General features: G+C 33.3%; 7 protein-coding genes across 7 annotated transcripts; 4 read left to right on the forward strand and 3 right to left on the reverse strand.

The window, feature by feature from the left end:
* Nucleotides 1-17: 17 nt before the first annotated feature.
* Nucleotides 18-2,395, forward strand: PPL_05720 (uncharacterized protein; the record flags this gene model as incomplete). The annotated part of the gene is made up of 2 exons (XM_020576594.1): nt 18-186; nt 510-2,395. The coding sequence occupies 2 exons, from the start codon at nt 18-20 to the stop codon at nt 2,393-2,395; spliced, it is 2,055 nt and encodes a 684-aa protein (XP_020433843.1).
* Nucleotides 2,396-2,614: 219 nt separating this feature from the next.
* PPL_05721 (uncharacterized protein) lies at nt 2,615-5,001 on the reverse strand (the record flags this gene model as incomplete). Its single annotated transcript, XM_020576595.1, has 8 exons — nt 2,615-2,986; nt 3,089-3,390; nt 3,464-3,808; nt 3,870-4,044; nt 4,117-4,380; nt 4,448-4,660; nt 4,749-4,831; nt 4,917-5,001. The coding sequence occupies 8 exons, from the start codon at nt 4,999-5,001 to the stop codon at nt 2,615-2,617; spliced, it is 1,839 nt and encodes a 612-aa protein (XP_020433844.1).
* A 286-nt stretch (nt 5,002-5,287) lies between these two features.
* PPL_05722 (uncharacterized protein) lies at nt 5,288-11,248 on the forward strand (the record flags this gene model as incomplete). The annotated part of the gene is made up of 8 exons (XM_020576596.1): nt 5,288-5,401; nt 5,442-5,467; nt 5,672-5,708; nt 5,890-6,109; nt 6,204-6,454; nt 6,547-6,827; nt 7,573-7,920; nt 8,065-11,248. The coding sequence occupies 8 exons, from the start codon at nt 5,288-5,290 to the stop codon at nt 11,246-11,248; spliced, it is 4,461 nt and encodes a 1,486-aa protein (XP_020433845.1).
* A 271-nt stretch (nt 11,249-11,519) lies between these two features.
* PPL_05723 (DDRGK domain-containing protein) lies at nt 11,520-12,717 on the forward strand (the record flags this gene model as incomplete). The annotated part of the gene is made up of 4 exons (XM_020576597.1): nt 11,520-11,763; nt 11,832-11,989; nt 12,083-12,184; nt 12,259-12,717. The coding sequence occupies 4 exons, from the start codon at nt 11,520-11,522 to the stop codon at nt 12,715-12,717; spliced, it is 963 nt and encodes a 320-aa protein (XP_020433846.1).
* A 268-nt stretch (nt 12,718-12,985) lies between these two features.
* On the reverse strand, nt 12,986-15,113 carry PPL_05724 (uncharacterized protein; the record flags this gene model as incomplete). Its single annotated transcript, XM_020576598.1, has 3 exons — nt 12,986-13,507; nt 13,602-14,955; nt 15,043-15,113. The coding sequence occupies 3 exons, from the start codon at nt 15,111-15,113 to the stop codon at nt 12,986-12,988; spliced, it is 1,947 nt and encodes a 648-aa protein (XP_020433847.1).
* A 350-nt stretch (nt 15,114-15,463) lies between these two features.
* On the reverse strand, nt 15,464-18,872 carry PPL_05725 (uncharacterized protein; the record flags this gene model as incomplete). Its single annotated transcript, XM_020576599.1, has 5 exons — nt 15,464-17,166; nt 17,244-17,482; nt 17,578-17,721; nt 17,808-17,985; nt 18,062-18,872. The coding sequence occupies 5 exons, from the start codon at nt 18,870-18,872 to the stop codon at nt 15,464-15,466; spliced, it is 3,075 nt and encodes a 1,024-aa protein (XP_020433848.1).
* A 1,441-nt stretch (nt 18,873-20,313) lies between these two features.
* PPL_05726 (OSBP family protein) lies at nt 20,314-21,527 on the forward strand (the record flags this gene model as incomplete). The annotated part of the gene is made up of 2 exons (XM_020576600.1): nt 20,314-21,048; nt 21,123-21,527. The coding sequence occupies 2 exons, from the start codon at nt 20,314-20,316 to the stop codon at nt 21,525-21,527; spliced, it is 1,140 nt and encodes a 379-aa protein (XP_020433849.1).
* Nucleotides 21,528-22,229: the final 702 nt, after the last annotated feature.

Below are 22,229 nucleotides of genomic sequence, written 5' to 3' on the forward strand. Positions count from 1 at the left end.
ATTTACCTTTTTTCACAATGAACTACACTTATAATAATAATAATAATGGTTTTACGATAACCGATTTATATCTTATATTTGGACTTGTTTTAATTGCATTTTTAGGTGGAGTTGCTGTGGCTAAAAAATCAAATAGTCAAAAGAATCAAAGTAGTAATAAAAAACAGAAACTAGATGAAGTAAAAGGTAATTTGTCAATTAATTAATAAATCTCTATCAAAATTGTTAATGTTTTAAAGATATTATAATTACTTTACAGCATAACAAAGATGTGTCAACAGGAAAGATAGATCACAATGTTTATTTTGATCCCAACTTTGGAAACTGGGTGAGAAAATATGATATACCATTAAACGAAATCATCAGTTTTGTCAGAGATGGATGGAATGATATAGTGGCATTGGATCGATTATTTAAACTACTTAAACTCGTTCCCGAACCTATGACATTCCAGAACTTTGACATAAATAAATCAAGTAGAATTATACTTAGAGAATTTATAAACCAAGAAGAGGTAGCTTACCAAGAGGAGAGCTATTCTCATTTGATGGATATGGAGTTTGAAGAATACATTGGTGAAGAAGAAGAGGAGAAAGAAGAAGAAGAAGATGGTAGTGATGGTGGTGATGGTGATGGTGGCTCCACTGCAGTGCCAAGTAATGATGTCGATGGCTCTGTCTATCAGCAAAATATTGAATACTTGCCCAATGGAATGAGATTTACACCAGAACAAATGGAGAACATTGATTTCCTCAAGAATAATCCATTTCCGAAGACTAGCAATAGCCAAGGTGTCAAGTTTAAGGTTCCCGCGAACTACAATACCCTTTCTCTCCACGAAAGAATAGAAATTGTTTTTGATACCTACTTTAAAGAGTTTCTATCTCAGCTACACATATCAACTAATGAATATCAAGAACATTATAAATTGGTAGCTCTGAGAAATAGAAAGAAACCTCCATGGTATACACGCTACACCTACTTCAGTTTAAATGATATTAAGCAATACTTTGCTATATTTATTTATGCTGGCCTCGTTAGGACCCCGAATATGGAGGAGTTGTGGAAAAAAGATGATAACATCTTATCATTTTACAACCATTCAGTATTCAATATTCTATCATTCTCTAAATTCAAGGCTATTCATCGTTGTTTGCACTATAAAGGCTTTGGAACCATTGACAAAGATGGAAAGTTGACAAGTACCGATTTCCAACCAATTGTGGATGCTGTAAATGATATATTCAAAGCTAATTGGTCCCCAGGAGATACTTTTTCTTTTGACGATGACTTGTACAAGTGGACAGGCAAGGGTGGAAGCAAAAAGATCATAGCTGGTAAAGCAGACTCTGTTGGCAACATATTATGGAAACTGGTGGACTCTTTTACATATATTTACCATTTCGAATTGGAGCACTATGTAAAGAACATCATTAAGTCTCAGAACATTCCAGTAAACTTAAACCAAGAGATCCTCAAGCGAACTGAAGAGGCATTGGATAAACATTTAGGTCGTCCTGTTAACTTTGGTACATGTATTATAATTGATGCTGGTATTCTTGGTAGTATGGACAATATTAAGCACCTCCAAAGCAAAGGTTATTCATTTATTGTCTCAGTTGCTAAGAATAAGTGCAAGGAGGTTATGGATCAAATAATCCCGTCAAGAAAAGGAGGCAATCGAAAGAAAAATGACTTTTCAACTGAAGGAGAGATGTCATTTGGTTCCAATAAGTTTCACACAGCAATAGCATGGCAGGCCAAGAAAGATAAAACAGTATTTTTCTTTACCAACATTCCAAAACCAATCTGCCAAGATAAAACACATGAATTGAGGAGAGTTTCCAGGACTAAAAAAACAGTAAAAGGAGAAGTAACCTACACAACAAAACAGTTAACAACACCAAGAGTCGTCTGGGTGTATAATAACTGCCACAATTATGTAGATTCAACAAAGATGATCATCAATCCGTTAAGAAATATCCATCGTGCACGCACATATTCAAGAGTCGTATTCAATGATATTTTCTATGCAATTCTATACAATTCATTTGTGGCATTCCAATCTTTAGAACATAATAGCACCAGCTCCTCAACGTCAGAAAATGAGAATTCGCTAAGATTCAAAAACTATCTTTTGGAAGTGGTTAACAAAATTCTACTCAAAAACCCAAGCATCGAAAGAAACACAAGATACACCATTGTCACACCAGATCTAATAGACATTGAAGGAGCACAAGAGTATTGTTATTACTGTTTAAATAACGTCAACACGAACTATAAAGAAAAAAGAACCAAACAAAAATGCTTTTGCCACAACATCGCTCTTCACAAAGATTGCAATATGTATTTCCACAATCCATTATTCAAATTTAATAATTTAAAACACATTTAATAAAGTACTCAATTTTTTTTGACTCGAAATAACGTTTTTTTTAATTTTTTTACACAACATTTGGTTTGGGAAAAATCCCAAGAATGAACTTTTAACAGTTATGCGAATTTAGCACACTTTAGGGGTTAAAAAAAATATCATATTCACCACACTTTTTTTTAATCAAAAAATTAAATCGGCATTAAACTATTAACATGTTAATGAAGCAAATGTATTTTATTATACTTTTAAGGTAGACATTTCATTGATTAATTGATTGGTAGTAGTGGTTGTGGTTGTTGTTGTGTCGTTTGATAATTTAAGATTTGAATAGATTTCATTTTTAAGATAATTAAAATGTTGAAGATGATCTGCTGTGATATTGTCTTTGAAGCTTGGGAAGAGATGACCAAGTCGATTGGCAGCATTGCCAGCAGTGGTTGGTGGTATGCCGACAAGTCTCTTGGTTGCCGATTGCCAGAGGAGATGCAAGTTGGTTGAATCTAGAACTTGGTGTGGTGACTTCAAATGACATTGAATATTGCTGGGTATATTCATAACCTCGACAATAGTGTACGATAAGAAGTAGAGCGTCGCAAAGTAGTCGGTGATCTGAACAGGCATGTATTCAATATGGTTGTGTTTGAAGTCAGACCAGCCCGGCAACAACGGTCCACTCGATAACAAGACATAGTTTAATAGCCAGCAATCTACCATCCATTCATCGATGACAATACACAGCTTCAAACCAAGCAGGAATCTACTGAACAGGATCACAAGCAGATCGTCAAAACATTGATATTTAGCAGAGGCAATAACAACAGCAGTATCAGAGTATCTCTTTGAATACTCTAGTAGTTTTAGTTGGTTCAACACCTTGAACCACGACGCAAATTCATAGATACGCTTCTCCAATGGCACTGAACCATTCCAACAGTCATCCATTCCAAACTCGCCATATATCGGTGTCATCATTACCTTTTGATATGAACGACTATCTGGAATCAAATCAGCATCTATAAGAGACAAATATTTATGATTAGTAAATTAAACCATGTTATTGATTTGAATAGCAATGTTAATATTTACATTTTAATGGTTGTGACTTTGGTGGATAGTCTAAAAGACCAAACATCAGTTGTCTAAGTGTAGAGGTGTAGTAAATCAATGAGTTTTGATATGGAATGGTAGGTTCAAAACAGAAACTAGATACTTGGTTCATATGTGAGTAGAGAAGAGAGAGGTAGTTGTAGTTCACCATACAAGCAACCGAGAAGAAACGTTTGTAATAAGGTTTGGCACTTATTCTTTCGTAATCAGAGTGCTGTGAGTATCTAAAGAATATACCATTCTCACTGTAGAATCCTAATCTATCTGATTTAGGTTCATCTCTAACTGAATAGTAACTATATGAATTTAAACAATTATCTAAATCTATAATATATTTTATTAGTATGTGAACTTTCATTGCAATAAATAAAATATTATAACTTACCTGTCTTGCTAAGTGTTCTAAAACTTTCTTTCAAGATTGATACAGGTGAGAGATTCTTTGATTTCTTTAGATTATTGATTATGCTCGATATTCTAGATTGAGGACTACCAACATACTTTGATTTCAGATACTTTGTGTAGTCATTACCTATCAGTGTTGCCAACAATGGTAAGTGCTATTAAATAGTAATTTTAGTGTTGTTAGTTTAGAATCATATAAATATCGATATTGATGAAATATAACATACTTTTTCTTGAATCTGTAGGTAATCAGCGGTTATTCTTGATTTAAATCCGATAGCTGTGATTGAATCATCTGTTACTTTGAGGTTGTTCAAAGGTATGAAGTAACATTCACCCATAGTGAAGAAATAGTAGTCAGAGTCATTCGATATGATACCAAATACTCTATCTTTGTTGTCGACAGCCCATTGTGTAACCTCGTAGTCAGCCTCTTGGAATGCAACGTATGTTTGTATGTTCAACTCCTCCAAAATACGTCTGAATTGAACCTGTTGTTTAAACGTTAAAATTTAATATCTTATTTAATTTGAAATCAACCACTAGTGGTATACTTACAGAGATCAATTTGATGGTCGGTGTTGAAATGAAAGGAAATGGCTCGGAATTCAACAGATTATCAGAGACTTTACGTAGCTCCGATAGTTTGCTTTGGAATCTCATTTCAAGCTCTTGGTACTTGCCAATCGGTGATAGACCATCCAAAAAGACAACAGGTTCAATGTTGAACTTCAATAGTGTTTCAAAGTATTTGACAATCTCATTTCTCAACTGATAGAATACAAAAGTATTGTATTTGTTAGTTAAACATGTTTGTGTATCACAACAACAATAAATATATATATATATATATACAAACATTAACATATGATCCAGAAGATGTCAGAATGTTATCAGCTAAGAAATAGAATAATGCATTACCATCAACACCTATCACCAATTCTATTTATGTGCAAAACAAAACATAAAATATTAATAATTCGCGAAACGAACAAGATCGATCAATGTAGAAAAACCGATTACATACTTTTATCTTTTGCTAAATCAGAGAGTGGTAAAGATTTTCCAGCGGGACTACCTTTGAAGAATGTAGTAAAACCGTTTACTCCCATTACTCTCTATCTATCTTTTTGTTTTACCTTTTACTAAAGAACAATGAATATACTACAAACATTTCGATAATAAAATAAAATGAAAAAAAATTTGACCCCCAATCATATAAACTTAAATCTACGAGTTACCTTTGATCATTGATTATTTATAAATATTTTTTCTTTTTTTCTTTTTTTTTCACAATAATTTAATCCTTTTATATTTATTTAAACAAATATTTATATGCAAAAAAGTAGCAGTTTTCATAGACCTACCGACTAAGTTGATAAGTAATATTCAACATTAATGTCAGAAGATATGTTGTATGTTGTTACATCAGCAAAGTATGGTAACTTTAAGGATAAAAATGACAAGATCAACAATAACACATCAACTACAAAAAAAACAATAATAAATAAAGTAATAAACTTTCACGTTGATCAACATATTTTTTTTAAAGTTGAATCAACACTGGTCAAAAAATCAGTTTTTTTTTATTTTTTAATATTTTCTTGTCTAAAAAAATTAATCTAAAATAAAAGTTATGAATTGTTATTGAGGTGTGTTTTTTGGTTCAAAGAAGTAACAAAATAATAGAAAACAAAAAAAAAGAAGTATATCTTACTTATTAAAACATATATATTTTTATTATAAAAGAAATAAAAAGATATTTTTATATTTAATATTTAGTTTGTTAAAAATTAAAGATAAAAAGATAGATTATAAAGTTAGTTAGTTAGTTTGTTTGTTCGATCTAGATAGAAAAAGAGAAAAAGTTAGTTTTTCAGTTATAGAGGATGATAAGGAGACAGGAATGCACTAAATTGGTGATAGCTATGATACTGGGGTGCACCAGTATATTCGTAGTAGGTGTTGTACTGCTGTCGCTAGGTTATATTGCATACAAGAGTGAACCGCCACCTCCACCCTACGTCTACAGTCTTTCTATATGTCCAGTCGCAGACTCCAATCTCAAGTACCCCAACAGATGGGTCGGTGAAGACGTCTTCAACTCGACAACACAAGAGTGTCAGAACGACAAAACCACATTCCAAGTATTTCATATTCCAAAGCACATCTTAGATGAAGGTGTTAAATATCAACCGGTTTTCTATGTAACTAATAATGGTAATTATAATAACATAACAAATACATACATACATACATACATATAAAACATTAGATATTAATTTGTATTTTTTATTTTATTTTGATAAAATAGTTGATGGAGATCTTAAATATTATCATCAAGTAGGTGATCAAACCATTTATAGTGGTGTGTTTAACTTTGCTCAATTAATGAGAGAAGACTTTGCCTATTGTGGTGGAAAGGAGTTGGCAATCTACAGAGATGCTCCACTCGATAATCTGGACGGTGATTACATCAAAGGTCAATGTAATAGTACCAAAACCGGTTGTGTATACGAACCTGCAAGATCTTTAAATTCATTCCAATTTCCAACTCCCTATGATGTATGTAGTAGTAGTAGTAATAGTCATTCATATTTATTGTTAAAGTTTTGTAATTATCATTAACCTAATTTGATATTTATTTATTTCTATAGGTCGTAGCGATTCCAGAGGATGGATCGAGAATACAAATTGAAATCACAATGAAATCAACGGAACCAGTAACGACACCGATCACACCGGATGTATTCATTGAGTTTAGAGTTGCCGGTCTTGGTCCAGAGCAGAAAAAGGGACTCATTTTGATGGGCATCGGTGGTGTCATGGCAGATCTGATGCCAGCTTCACTTTTCTTTTTATTACAACGTTATTACTTTAAGAAACCAATGTCACCGGTAAGTGATGATTTGGTTGGCATGATACCCTTGATGGAAATGTAAATATATTATATTTAATGAATAAATAATAAAATAAAAATAACTCTTTAGTTATTATCTCTCTTAAATATTGTTTTTATTTCTTTCCTTTGAAGTTGAATTTAGTTAAATCTAAACGAAACGAATCGAACCTCATTCTTTCAAATAAACAAATCTAAATTTAACTAAGTAAAATATAAATAATTTATTAACAAATATCTATGATGATGCAAACTTTATCTGATTATCATTATTATTATTGATGCTGTTTTTGTTATCATTATTTCCGGTTGATATTGACATCTGTTGACCTTCCTTCTTCTGCTGGTATTCAAATAAATAAAGATAGATATAGATTTGTAGTGAATATAAAATATGATTACCTAAATTGGAAAGAGACAAGAACAGAATTGACATATGCAGTGATTGAAATTACGATTTTATTATCACACTGGATAATATAAAAACAAGTTTGATCAATGTCAACAAGAAGATTTTTATTACATCAATATAGAATAAAACAGAAACTTGCAGTAGTAAGTGGTAAACTAAACTCTATAGTAATAAAAAGAAATGATAAAGTGAAGAAGAAGGAAGATGAATGTAAAAATTAAAAAAAATAATATCATATGAAAAAAAAAAAAACGAGACCCAAAGGCTCGACCAATTAACAAAATTAAAGTTTAATTGGATCAGTATTATTGTTGTTGTTGTTGTTGGTTACAAAAGAAAAGAAAAGATGATCAATCTATCTAGACTATATAGATTGTCATCTATTAGATCATTAACAAATAATGTTAATACCAATATTAATATATCAACACCATCATCAATTTTAACAACAAGATTATATAGTAATAATAACAATAACTATAACAATAGTCATATTTTTAATAATATTAGTAGTAGTAATCAATTAAATGTAAAGTCATTCACCACCACAACATCAACAGCAACAATAAAATCTACAGTTTCAACAAATACACAACCACCAACATCATCAACATCGTCACCAATTTCAACAAATAAAATCGATGTAAGAACAGCTATCAAGTCAATTGTAAAGAATCGACCACATATTCCAATAGATTTATCATTACCAAGAAATGAAATGTAACTTTTACCTTTTAAAATCAATCTTTAAAATGATACTAATTCTCATTTTCAAAAATCCACATTCTTCAAATAAAACTCCCAACAACACTATCGTAGATTAAAACAATTGATAAATTTAAAAGATATAGATATAAAAGATAGAATTGCATTTTTATTTTCAAAGATAAATGATCCTAAAGAATGGTTGGAAGTGGCAAACACTGCTGGCAATAGCGATACCGATTCCATTGCGATCAATGCATTGCTATTCTCACTGAATGGCAAGTATCCAGAGATCGGCGATCTCTTGGTACACTCTGGTTTCGATAGTTCTGGCACCACACAGCTACACAGATTCATTAAACTGATAGAGATCACCGGAAGAATCAATTACCTGGTGCAATCGATCAATAAGAACTTCAAGAGCAGTTTCTACAAGGATACACCAGCGAAAATCGTAGATATCAAAGACAAGTTGGTATCGCTTGTCGCCGAGCTCGACGATGCCGATCGTCTCGAGCTGCTGACACTTCACGACATGAAACAGTCGAATCTCATCGATTGGCTGTTCTCGCTGTCGACCGAGCAGCTTCAACAGTGTAGCTTCAACAGTGAGTTCTACCTGCACGGTCTGTATGGATCGTTGTCATACTCACCGAACAAGTCGCAATTCTGGCTGCGACACATGGTTACCTCGGGATTGCCAGTCGATCTCGACATCTACATCGACGTGCAATCGGCGCTGATCACCGTCAGCCACGACATTGCCAACGTCTACAGCAAGATGCGATCGATGTTCGATCCACTCGGATTCCCGGTGAACCACCAAACCCTCTATAACCTAATAACCGTTTCACTCTCGTCGTTCCTCCATAGCAGTACGAACAACTATCACCAAGAGGAATCTCTGGAGAAGCAGTTCATCACAGACAATGACTTTAACTTTTTGTTGGACACGGTCGAGCGTGACTCAAAGTCGGTTGGCGACGCCATTGAGTTGTACTCGGTCATGTTGAGATGTTTATTCGCTTTGGATTTCCACGGAAGGGATATAGTGAGCGAACGATTCCAACGCGGATTACAAGTGCTGGCGAGAGCACCCTCGATTAGCTCTGCCAACATTCTCATTCAATACCTGGTGAATACCGGCAATATGCAATCGATAGACAAGGTATTGAGTATATTGTTTGATACAAACAGCGATAATCATTCATTGGAAACACTCCTGAGTTTGGTTCGTGAGATTCCAGATCGTCAGCTGCGTGCCAAGCTTCTGCGTCCGTACGTGTTACGATTGGATCCATCGCTGCACTCTGAAGAGGCATTCTATGAGTTGCTTATCAAACATTGCATTCAAGACATCAAAGGTTTGGAGGAGTTGACACAGCTCTTTGACTATGGATTGAAACCAAGCTTCAAGACACTCTCTGCGTTGATCAAGCGATTTGCTACTATCCCATGGATTGAGCTTGCCAATCGCTACCAAATCCCTGTCAAATCCAGTCATTTCATCTACTTGATGAAAGCAACCGATCTAAGTGCTCTCCTAAAGCTACACAGCAAACTGAAAGACAGTAACTTGGCGATCGATAAAGAAACCTATACCTATTTGTTTGAGAGATATGCACAGGCTGGACATGTATCGGCAGTACGTCTATTGTTGGAACAAGATACACCGTCGGATTTGTCGATGAACGATATCATCATGTTGCTCAAGAAATACCCAGCTCTTCCAGTGAATGCCAGTGATGTAGAACATCTTTCATCCAACTCCAGTGAGGACTTTGCTTTCCTCTCGTTGTTTGATATCGCTTTGCACAATGGACATCTCGATATCGCCCAACAACTCATTGTCAAATTGACCGACATGGTTACGCCAGCCAAGTTGGATGTACTTCGCGCGAACCTCTTGGTTACCGCAGCCAAGGTGGAATCAACCTTCTTTACACGTCTGTTCTACTCTGAGCAAAGAAGTGGTGGAATGCAAAACGATGTCATTCGTCATGCTTGTCTCTTTGCAATGTCACGTATCTCCAACATCCGTGGTTTAGTACCGATGTTGGCGCGTGGACTTGGATCCGATCTCTCCACAGAAGACATGTCATATATCGTCGCTTTCCTCAATGACGAAGCAATACTCGATCGATTCTACGAGAACCCAGAGCTCTCCTCTCACTCCATAACCAATATCATCATTGGACTCCACAAGAACAAAGCAAAGTATCATCAAATCAACAAGTGGATAAAGAAGCTTATCAAAACGGAACCATCTCTTATCCTAGTGGAGACAGTACTGACAATGATTCCCGATGACTATATGACAAACGATGTGATTGACCTAATGAAATACTGCGAGAAATTCGTTCCCATCACAAAGGAGCGTATCAACCTGCTCCCGAGATTCAACACTGTCAATTTGGTGCCAAGAAAGATGTGTCAAACCTATCTGCATTTGAATCAATACGATAAGGTACTCAAGTTGATGCTGGCGATGAAAGATTACTCTGACCAATTGTTGATCATCGACCAGTTCATGTCGTTGAAGATGACCGACAGTTGGCTCGTCGGAGTACTCACCAAACTCAATGAATCCGACATGATCTTCCAGATGCACATTGACAGCTTCATCTCGTTGCTCTCTGTCTTCCACCCACAGGAAGCACTCAATGCATTCAACATCATCGAGAACATGACACTCGAAGCACCACCCGAGTTAAAGTGGAAATTCCGTATTACGCCATCGATTATCGACTCGTACTATCTGGCACTTGCCGGACAAGGTCGTTACCGTGAGCAAGCACTCAAGTCACTCGGTCTCAACAAGACTGCAATCATCTACATCGCAGAGATACGTAACCAACTACACCAAGGTTACCTATCACTGTCGTCGCTCCGCACCATTCTCGACAATATGAAACGTGACTACATTCAACTGAAGAAACCGCACTACATGATGTTGTTCACCATCATGACCGAGGCACCAAAGAACTACCATGACATCCACAAGATGGTTGACTTTATTTTCAACACCTCCAATATCGATCTTTCACACGACCAAGTTGCACTTGAGATTCTCTGTGAGTTTAACCATTATCGCGAGATCGTAGACACCAGACTATTAAAGAATCAACAGAGAACACTCTCCTACCGACTACTCTGTGAGGTCATCGACAAATACTCGAAACCATTCAACCCTGTAGCACTATCTACTCTATATGTTAAACTTATCAATCAATTCCCAACACTTTACAACGATCAGAAATCTTACACCGACATCACAACTAGAAACGTAGAGAGATCCATCAACTACAATCAATATTATAATATACATAACAATAAATCATAATATTATAATATTAATAATATTAAATTAAACACGTTCCTTTATCTTAAATTTGTGTCTGTGACAGAAGTAGGTCCATAAAAACTTGATCCTGGTGTATCCACAGTTGCCTAAACAAAGTCTAATAACTTTTATTCGATTTACCTATAAAAATATTATAACAGTGATTATTTTTTAAAATAAAAAACTATTTAAATTTATTTTTTTGATAAATCAATTCACAAATATTGATCCTCAATTTTTAATTATCATTTTTATTAAATTTGTTGGAAAAATGGATAGTATATTTATAGGTGTATTAGGTCTTAGTATATTAATCATCGTTGGATTATTATATGTAGTTTTATTCCCATCAAAGAAGTTTATACCAGATGATCAAATCAACGATACACAACAACCTCAAGCAGAGAATGAAAATATCAATAATATCAATAATAACAACAGAGGAAGAGGTCTGGCTCGTATGAATGTTAGAAACAGAAGACAACCACAACAAAATGAACAATTAAATGAACAAAGTAAAATATTTTCTTTTTATTTTCTAGATATCTTATACTCATTACTGACAATGATCATTTTTACAAAGTAAATAATAATGATGCAGATCAAAGTGATAGTGATGAAGATGATACAGATGTCAACGCTGCGATCAATACTGGTCTCGATCCAAAAACAGGAAAGAAGATGGGTACAAAGAAGCTTGAAAAGTTGAAACTTAAAGAAGAAAAGAGAAAACAAAGAGAGGTTAGTATTAAAGAAACATATAGACTATTAACTAATTCAAATAAACTAACAATCTTGTCATTGTTTGCATTCAAAAATAATCTAATATCGTAGTATGAAGAACATATGAGAGAAGAGAGAAAGAAAGCAGAAGAGGAAAAAGATGAACAATTACGTTTGAAGAAACTTGAAGATTTAGAAAGAGAAAAGCAAAGAGTATGTTTATTAAATATGTGATTCTTTGTCTATTTAAATATTTATTAATATTGTTGTCGTTATTTTAATAAAAGATTGAAGAAGAAACTAGAATCAGATTGGAGAAAGAGAAAAGAGAAGATGAAGAATATCAAGCTATGAAAGCATCTATTTCACTTGAGGAGGCTGGTGAATCAAAGCAGAATGAAGAACAAGAAAAGAATTTACTTCAAGAGTTTATCAAGTTTTTAGAGAGCAACAAGATTTGTTTGCTTGAAGATATTGCAATGGAGTTTGGTATGAAAACACCAGATGTCATCGATCGTATTAAAACTTTAGATAAAGAGGGTCTGATTTCCGGTGTCATTGATGATCGTGGTAAATTCATTTATGTATCACGTAAAGAGATGGAAGCAGTCGCCAAATTCATCAACAAGAAAGGAAGAGTCACAATTGAACAGATTGCTCGCGAATCAAACAATCTTATCGATCTTACAAAACCTGTTGTTTCAACACCTGTAGACACTCCAACTGAAACAACCACCGAAGCATAAACAATATTTATAGTCATAGTCATTGTAGAATGAATAAACTAACTATAATTGATTATTATTTTTTTTTGAAAAAATGTATTTATTCCGTTTTATTTAAATTTATTACATGTATAGATTGGGTTGGTTTTGGCTTTTGGTTGTTGGATTGGATTTATTATAATGGTATATCAATAGAATATTTATAAATATAGTCCTATTGATTTTGATAATTTTAATTGACGAATCGATTCGTTTGTTGCTATGTATGTTGTTGTTAATGTTGTTGGTATTAGTAGGTTATTGGAGGTGGAGGTGGTGGAGTATATGGTTCTTCTGATATCTGGTCATTGTTGTTGTCGTTGTTATCATCGTTGTTGGTTGTTGATTCCAATTCCTTTTCTAAATCCAAACTGTCGTATTGTGGCTCTGTCTCTGATGCACTGTGCTTTTTACTACTCTTTTTTGTGTAAACAGTGATCTTTGAGAAATAGTTTTCCAATAGCTTTTCAACTTTTCTTGGAGTGTCGCCAGCAGAATCCAATCGACCATGATCCTTTTCGATGACCAACATAGTAAACTTGTTTGCCAGATATTTGAAATCTTCTTTATTCGATATCTTCTTGCTCTTAAAGTACCTATTCAATTTACTAACAACAATCTTTGATATTTCATTCTTAAATATTTTTTTCTTTTTATCCATATCCATTTTGCTGTGTTTACTGCTTGATCTATGAGAAGTTGATGATGAAGTCGAAGTTGTTGAAGTTGATGAAGTTGTTGAAGTTGTAGTTTTTTGATTACCAAATTGTGTCTATATTATTATTCATAATAATCAATAAAATAATTAATTAATAAACAAATAAAAGAAATTGGTGACATTCTTTTTTTATCAATTAAATACATACAAAATCTAAATTTAAATTGATTTCCTTAAAATAATCTGGTTTTGAAGAATTAGATTGATATGATGTTGAACTACTACTGTTATAACCGTTACTATTATTACTATTACTATAGCTACTATTACTGTTACTGTTATTATTATAATTGTTATTGTGATCATTATTATCATTATTATTTTGATAATCATTATCGTTGTATGAAGATGTTGAAGCATTAAATTGTCTTGGTGGAGGTGGAGGATAGTATGGTTTGACAATTTCGATCGTTTTCAAAAGGCTCTCACCAAATTTACTCCTTGTCGTCGTAAGAATATTACTAGTTGGTTTGTATTGTCCAAAAAAGTTCTCGGTGCTCGGTTTAATCTCTCTCTTTTCAAAGCTTCTCTCTTTCTCTTCGTTGTGAAATTCATCGTCTCCGTGATAGGTGACCTGTTGTTCGTCTTCATTGTCAGAGCGCTCCCAACTTTTTCTATTGTCACGATCCCAACTTCTATCTCTGGATTTCGATTTCTTTGATTCTTTATCGCCACTACGTTCTTTTCTGCTTCTTCCTCTGTCTTCTCTCTTCTTACTCTTCTTTTTGCTGTTGCTGTCGTCATCGTCACTAACATCAACTACGTCATTTCCATTCTCCTCGTCGTCATCGTGATGCTGCCGTTGTTGGTTGTTGGCATCGTCGTCATCCTCTTCATCAACTATATCTTTAAGATCTTCATTCTCATCGAGAACCATCACATTCTTGGAGTCTTCATCTTCGTCATCTTCGGCACCGGCATTTTCATCCTTTCTGTGTTTCTTCTTCTTGTGTTTCTTTTTCCTTCTCTCTTCGCCACCGGCATCCTCCTCGTCGCCACCACCAGTAGCATCTCGCTTGTGCTTCTTCTTCTTGTGTCTATGTTTTCTCTCTCTATCTTTATCCTTTTCTCTCTCTTGAGATCTCTCCTCATTGTTATTGTGATCTGCATCGTTATCGTCTCTACCTTCATCGACAGTACCACTATCGGCATCTACAGATTCACTCTTCTCCTCTTTACTTCTCTTGTGTTTCTTGTGTCTTCTCTCCTCTCTGTCTCTATCAGTATGCTTATGATGTTTCTTCTTGTGTCTTCTCTCTTCTTTCTCTTCGTTGTTATCCTCATTATTATTATTATTATGATCGGCAGCATCACCCTCTTCATTATCATTGCTAGTCTCACTTGACTTTGATCTCTTACTCTTATGCTTCTTTTTCTTCTTTTTTCTCTCACTAGACACTGACTCTTCATCATCGCCATTGCCAGACTTTTCAGCACCATTATCATCATTCTCCTCATTATTCTTATCGTCACTCTTATCTAGATCTTCATCTTCCTCTACACTACAATAGATAGATAACAGAAAAAAAAATTACAAATAAGTTTGGATTGATCTAACACAATGATTTCAAGTATATAAATACACATACACATTCTTTAAAGATTCTTCTCTTGCTTCCTTTTCTTTCAATGAGGACAATATCTTTTTCTTTTTTATCATTTGATAAATTAATCTATCCGATCTAATCTAAAATTATAATAAAAAGTAGTTACAAATAATTTGATTTGATTTGGTTTGTTTTCAATTATTTTTTTTTTAAAAAAAAAAAAATTTTAAAATTTTTTCCTTTTTTTTTTTTTTTTTTTTTTTAATATTGTTAAATTTACCAAACTATTTAGGTTTTCTTTTTTTTTTTTTTAAAGTTCTCATGTTGTTATTTATAAATAATGTTTTTGTTTCAGCTTTTTTTTGTTGATAAATTTATTTAAATAAAGGTATAATATTTGTTGTTGTTTGATTTTGATTTGTTTTTTTTTTGTTTTTAGAATTAGAGTAGGAATAATAATGCCTCAACCGAATTTTGGCAAATATGTCAAAATGGTCTTCCAATAACTGTCGTTGGTTTCAAGACAGCATTGTTGATAAAGTGTAATGAAAAGAGACTTGACTTCCATGAGTCTCTCTCTTCGTCTGTCTTCAATCTCCTCACGTGAAAGATGAGAATTGTTACTGTGGTGATGTTGGTATGATGAGTTGTGTTCGGAAGGTTGTTGATCTTTGTGTTGCTCTTTTCTTGTTTTGTCTCGAGTACTGTCGTGGTTATTGTTTTCATCGCCTGATCGCACGTGTGATGAGCAACCTGTGACACCAGCATCCTGTTTGATTCTCTTGTTACATCCATTGTTGTTGTTGTTGTTATTGTTATTGTTGTTGTTGTTGCTGCTGCTGATATTAGAATCTGTCTCTGACGCGTTCGAGTAGAAAAAGAAATTGGTTGCTGGATCCCACTGCTCCTCGTTGGAAGAGTCTCTTCCCACTTCATCGTCGTCGTCATCCGAAACGTTCTTGGAGTTGGTCTCGTCGTTCTCCTCCATCTCACTGTTGGAGCTGAAGCTGCCGTTGGATGGCATAAAGATTGTGGGAGTGGAACCTCCAAACGACGAGAGTGACTTCATCTTGTCTTGTAGCGAACCCATCAGCTGCCAGCTTCCACCCAACTCCTCGGCATCCTTTTGATATTGTTGTTGTTGTTGCTGTTGGTGGTGATGGTGGTTGTGGTGGTGGTGATGATGGTGATGGTGACGTGGGACATCGACTGGAATGCTCATGCTTCCAGTGGTTGCATTCGGAGTGCTCGAGTAGTTGTAGGCGGCGGTTGTCGACGAGAGATTCGGCGACATTGACATACGGTGTTCACCCATCAGCATCATCGAGGTGGCAACGGGCGAGTGACTGACCGGTGTAGAGGGAGCCGACGACAAGTTGGGGAATTTCACTGGTATCGTCGACGATGGTGAGTTCTTCTTGGGTGTTGGTGGTGCCGACTGAGTATCGACGAGTGGCGAACCACCCTTTCCGTAGGAGGAGTACACCATTGAACCGGGTGATCTAGTGGTCTGCTTGTTGAAAAACAATGAAGTAGAAGTAGTTGGTACTGCTCCTCCATTGTTGTTGTTGTTGTTGAGACCAGTGATATGCATTCTACCTTCATTGGAATTCGATCTACCTTCCTTATTTTGAATAGTAGATGGTGAATTTGATTTGTTTTTACTATTGTTATTGTTAGTGTTGTTATTATTATTATTTGAACAACCATTACTATTTTGACTATTTACATGATTATTATTATTATTATTATTACTACTACTATTACTATTATTTACATTATTATTATTATTACTATTGTTATTATTATTATTATTATTATTATGATTTCTCTGTAGATGAGAATAAGCATGAACAGAGAAATCATAAGATGTAATATATTCCAAAAAATAAAAACAAAAGTAAAAGATATCTTCACCTCTGCCGGCTCTGTCTGCAAGCTGATGGCTAAATAAAAACCAATCATATGCAACTGTGAGATAGAGAACTTCAGAGGAATTTAAAGATTGATGAATTTCACCGTCTGCCCACAAACTCAGTCTTAAAAGTGATATAAATAACGGTGTACGATCCCATCCAGAGATACAATGAACCAAAACACCAGAATCCTTGGTATCATCCGAAATATATTCAAGTAATAATTTCAGATAGTTTTGTGTTAGATTTACTATTTAATAATAATACAACAGAGAAATAAAAAAAGTTAATACAATTAAACAAAAACAAAAATAAATAAATACATACATAAATCCCAAGATTTATATTGCTCCCAGATGACAGGAACTGAATTCTTATCGATTTTAAGCTCCGCAGGATATTCGGTGAAATCCCATCCATAGAATAGATCTTTGGCATCGTGTCTATTCTGGTTGAACAAAGAGAAAAACTCTACACCTGGATACGGTGTTGATGCAATAGTAAACTGTTTGGTGTATCTATCATGCATATCTGCTTTCTCTGATGAACAAACAAAGAATCCAAACCTATAATTAAAAAAAAATAGAAAAAAAAAAAAAAAGAATCAACTTAATGAGTACTTGCTTTTGTTTGTTTGTTTCTTTGTTTGTTAAACACTTACTTTTTCTTCTTATTTTCAACCATTAAATCACAAATATATTTTACAGAGAGATGTTTAATTGCCGAAATATCGTTGTTCCTAAGATTCTCCATGTTCTGAGTATCTCCATTTTCAGATTCTTCCATTTGTGCACCATTGTTACCACTTATTTTTTTTTTAATTAATATTTTTGTTTTTATAATAGTTAATAATTATAACGAGGTCCACTCTTTTTTTAATTTTATATTTACAATTGCTTCTTCATTGAATTTACACCAGTTTGAAACATATACTCAATCTTTTTAGACAGAGTTGATGAACGACACAGATTCTTGTTGTGATAGTAGATCACTGGAAACGGGAATCTTGTTCTAACTCGAGCAAATCTTGAACTACTCAAGACTTTTTGCATTGTCTGAGAGTTATTGACTTGTTGTTGATGATAATAAGATAGATATTAATAATGATGAATGCTAATGTTAATGTTAATATTAATGTTACTTACTTGGTTGTATATCTCTTTCAATGCAACCTTTACATTTGTTTTCACGCTCTGCCTCTATGACTATCAGCTCTGGTGGGTAGGTGGCACAGAGTTCACCGTTCTTGTTGTTGATGAATGAGATGTGGTAGTCACGTTCAAACAGCTGGTTCACCATGGTCTGGTACTTGGTGAGCTCGTCTTCGCGCTTACCAGAGATCGCTGCTTTGTAGCGTCTGAAACAAGAGAACAATTCACACAACTCTGGTGCCAAGTGAACATCCTTCAAACCGAGAATACTGCTATTCAGTAACTGTGAACTCGGTGAATCTGGAAGTTGCACTGGACTTGGTGGTTTAGACGATGTCAACTTCGAAGGTGACGATGTTAGAGAACTACTATTTCCATTGCTACCACTACAACCATTACCATTGCCATTACCGTTGCCATTTATATAAGTATTTCCATTTATCGTCGAATCTTGAACCTGTTGTTGTTGTTGTTGTTGTTGTTGTGGAAGATAGTCGTCATCTCTTATTGGAGCGAAACCTCTGCTTGTTGTTGTTGTTGGTGTTGTATTATTATTATTATTATTATTATTATTATTATTATTATTATTATTATTATTATTATTATTATTATTATTATTATTATTAATTAGATTATCTTTCATTGAAACAACAATCATTGGATCATCTGTGGTTGTATTGTTTGAAGTTGTAGAGTCTCCATTAGTATCACCTTTGTAGTCTTCTGTCATTAATGGAGTTAACTGATTAAAATTTGATGAGACAACAACTGGTGTATGATTTGAACTGACAGTGGCTGTTTTCATAGATTTACAACTATATATTAAACTGTTCTGATTGATCTTTTTGTTTCTGCTCTCTTTCTTCTTTTTTTATCTATCTATCTATCTATTGATATATATTATATAAATAATTAATCAATCGATATATATCTAAATCATAAAACAATACGATTAAAATTTAACTAAATTATTATTATTTTTTAATTAAATCTATAACTATAATGTAACTAATAAGGTGACTATAGTATACAACTAACTAACTAACTAACTAACTACTAAACAAAGTAGAAGAAGGGAATGGAAGAGAAGAGAAGTGTTGAGTTGAATTGTTTATTTATTTATTTGCTACTCTGCTTATCTTCTTGCTCTACAAAAAATTTAATTAAAAAAATAACAAAAAAAATAAAAAACAAAAAAAAAACAAACAAAATAAATAGAAAATCTACTACTATATATTTATATTATAAATATATTGTTGTTGTTGTTGCTGCTGCTGCTGCTGCTGCTGCTGATGTGTTATCTATTTATTATTTATTTAATTAAAATTAATTTGATATATAAAAACAAATAAATATAAACGTTGAAATTTTTGTTTTTTTTTTCAACAAAATTAAATTTTCTTTTTTTTAATTAAATTTTTTGCTTTTTTTTTTAATTTTCTTTTGAAACCCAAAAAAACTTTGTTTCTCTTTTTTTAAAGAAAGATGGAAATTTAAAAAACCTACTTATCTGATAATGAACTTGATATTCTTAGTTTATTAATAAAAGAAAAGAAAATAATAATTCATTTATAACACATATAGATACAAATAAATAAAAGAAACAAATCAATTGTACAATAGATTTATTACTACTTACTTATTGTAATAGCTATTACCTAAAACTTACAATTACAAATTGTTCAAAAAAAAAAAAAACAAAAAAAATATTAAAGAAATTAAAAACAAAAAAACAATAAATAAATCAAAATGAAAGATTTTTTTTTTCACTGGTGCATCAATCTCATGAAACAAATAATTTTTCATCACAGTGTGTTTATTAATTTTATTGTTATTTGTTTTAAACATAGCAAGGTTACAAATTTAATAAATAAAACATGAACATTAAAACATCAATTAAAAAAAAAAAAACCTAAAATAAATCATTTTATCTTTGGATCACACTTGCAATCATCATTTTCATGAGTGATGATGATCAACAATCAACAATCAAACAAATCGGCATTGAAAAAAAAAAAAATCGTAAAAAAATTAAAAAATGATAGTTTTGCTTAGAATATTCATAGGGTTTTTTGTAATGTTTGATATTTTGCAATGATTCCCACTGAAAAAACATACTTTAAAAATTGATTGTTTTTTTTTGTTTTCTTTTATTATTAATTATTTAAAAATAAATAAACATAAATAAATATATACATATAAATAAAATATAGAAATTGTAAACTTTTTTAAAGTAGAAAAAAAATATGGCAAAAGAAGAAAATTTTGAGGATGTGGGTGAAGAGATTCCAGAGGAGTTCAAAAAGGTTGATGGTGCTACTACCACTGTCGAGGAGATCGATGAGCAAGTTGATAAGGGAGGTGCTACCGCTGGAAATAGTGCTATCACTTCGATGTTGAAGAGTATGAAGGTCGGTACGGATATGTCCAACATGGTGATGCCAGGTTCCTTTATTCTGCCACGTTCGACTCTCGGTTACTTTGCAGAGAATTGCTCGGGATACTTTGATCAGTTGATTCAGTGTAACGCGATCGACGATCCAATGGAGCGTATGCTCCAGGTTTACCGCTACCTTATGAGCACTCGTTACATCCCAAAAGATGTCTCGAAGAAACCATTGAACCCGGTGCTCGGAGAGACATCAGAGTTGAAAACAAACTTTCCAAATATAAACGCCACTGCACATTCGCTGTGCGAACAGATCTCTCACCATCCACCAATCTCCTCGTCGATCGTCTATGGCAGTGGAGTGTCGGTTGCCTACTACTCACCAATTAAAGGAGCGTTCATGGGAACCTACATCAAACTGAATCTTGACGGACATCTCGTCATCAAAGTCGATAAATTCAACGAAGAGTATCATTGCACATTGCCATCGATGGCCATCAGAATGTTCAGAGGTTTCGGTGAGTTCATCGGAAACTCAACACTCACCTGTACTTCAAACAATTTTTCAATTCAAACTAAATTTTTACCAAAAGTAAGTGATAAATCAACATTATTATTATTATTATTTAGTTGCATTAATTCAAATTGAACATTTTATAACTATAGCCATTGTTAATTGGAAATTATAATGTAATCGAAGGTAAAGTGTTTAAGGGAAAGGATAAAGTATTTAAACTCAAAGGTCAGTGGGATGGAGAGGTAAAGATTTCCCCATATAAAAAAGACGATTATAAACATTTCTTTGAGAAGAGTAAACTTACACCAGGTGTTGCAGAGCCAATACCAGAGATCCAACTTTTACCAACGGATTCAACAAAGATCTGGGGTGGTTTGTTTGCCGCTGCCAAGAGCAGTGCTAGCTCAAGAGATATTACAAGAGAGAAAACACTGGTTGAAGAAGACCAACGTAAGAAAGCTCAGGAAAGAAAGACCAAGGGTGAGGAATGGAAGCCAAATCACTTTACACAAGACAAGGAGGGTCGCTGGATTTTAAATAGTTTTAAAAACTAACATCAACAACAACAGCAACAACTTTGTTAAACTACATAATCTAAACTAATTTATTACTATTATTATAACTCTTTTGTTAAATTAAGAATAACCAATAAAATTAAAACATTGTTTTTTTTTTTCTAAATCAAATAAGCCAAATCAAATTTAAATTTATTTATAAACTAATTACTCAATCTAAAAGAATGGTAATGATTGGTTGATTTCAATGATTTTGATTGTGCAATTTAAAAAATGTGGACGAGTTTGATGTTCATCAAAAACATATAAATTGATATTGATTGTTTTAAAAATAGTTTAAAATAACCAAAAATGAAGAAAGGCATTGTAACCAAAATCATGATTTTATCTTAATATAGAAGTGTGGACGGTTCAATTTCGATAAACTGCAAATATGTCTGAAATTGGTAGATTTAAATCATGAAGCAATTGTGGTCTAAATGATGGTCAAGTATTTCTCTTATGCTTTTATAAATAGACCAATATAAGAATTGAAGATTGATATGATTTGATTTCCAGATTAAAGAGTCACGTGACACTCTTAATTAATTAATAAAAAAAAAAGTAACAAAAATTTTACTAAAAACTTTTTTGGTTGAAGCAAAGATCACGATACTATTTTGTTTTTGGGCATTCAGGCCTCCGAGAGACATGGCCCTTATACATTGTGTTTAAGTGAAAAACAACAAACATGTTTATATT

This window comes from Heterostelium album (genome assembly GCF_000004825.1).
Source record: "Heterostelium album PN500 unplaced genomic scaffold PPL_contig12, whole genome shotgun sequence".
Lineage (NCBI taxonomy): Eukaryota > Evosea > Eumycetozoa > Acytosteliales > Acytosteliaceae > Heterostelium > Heterostelium album.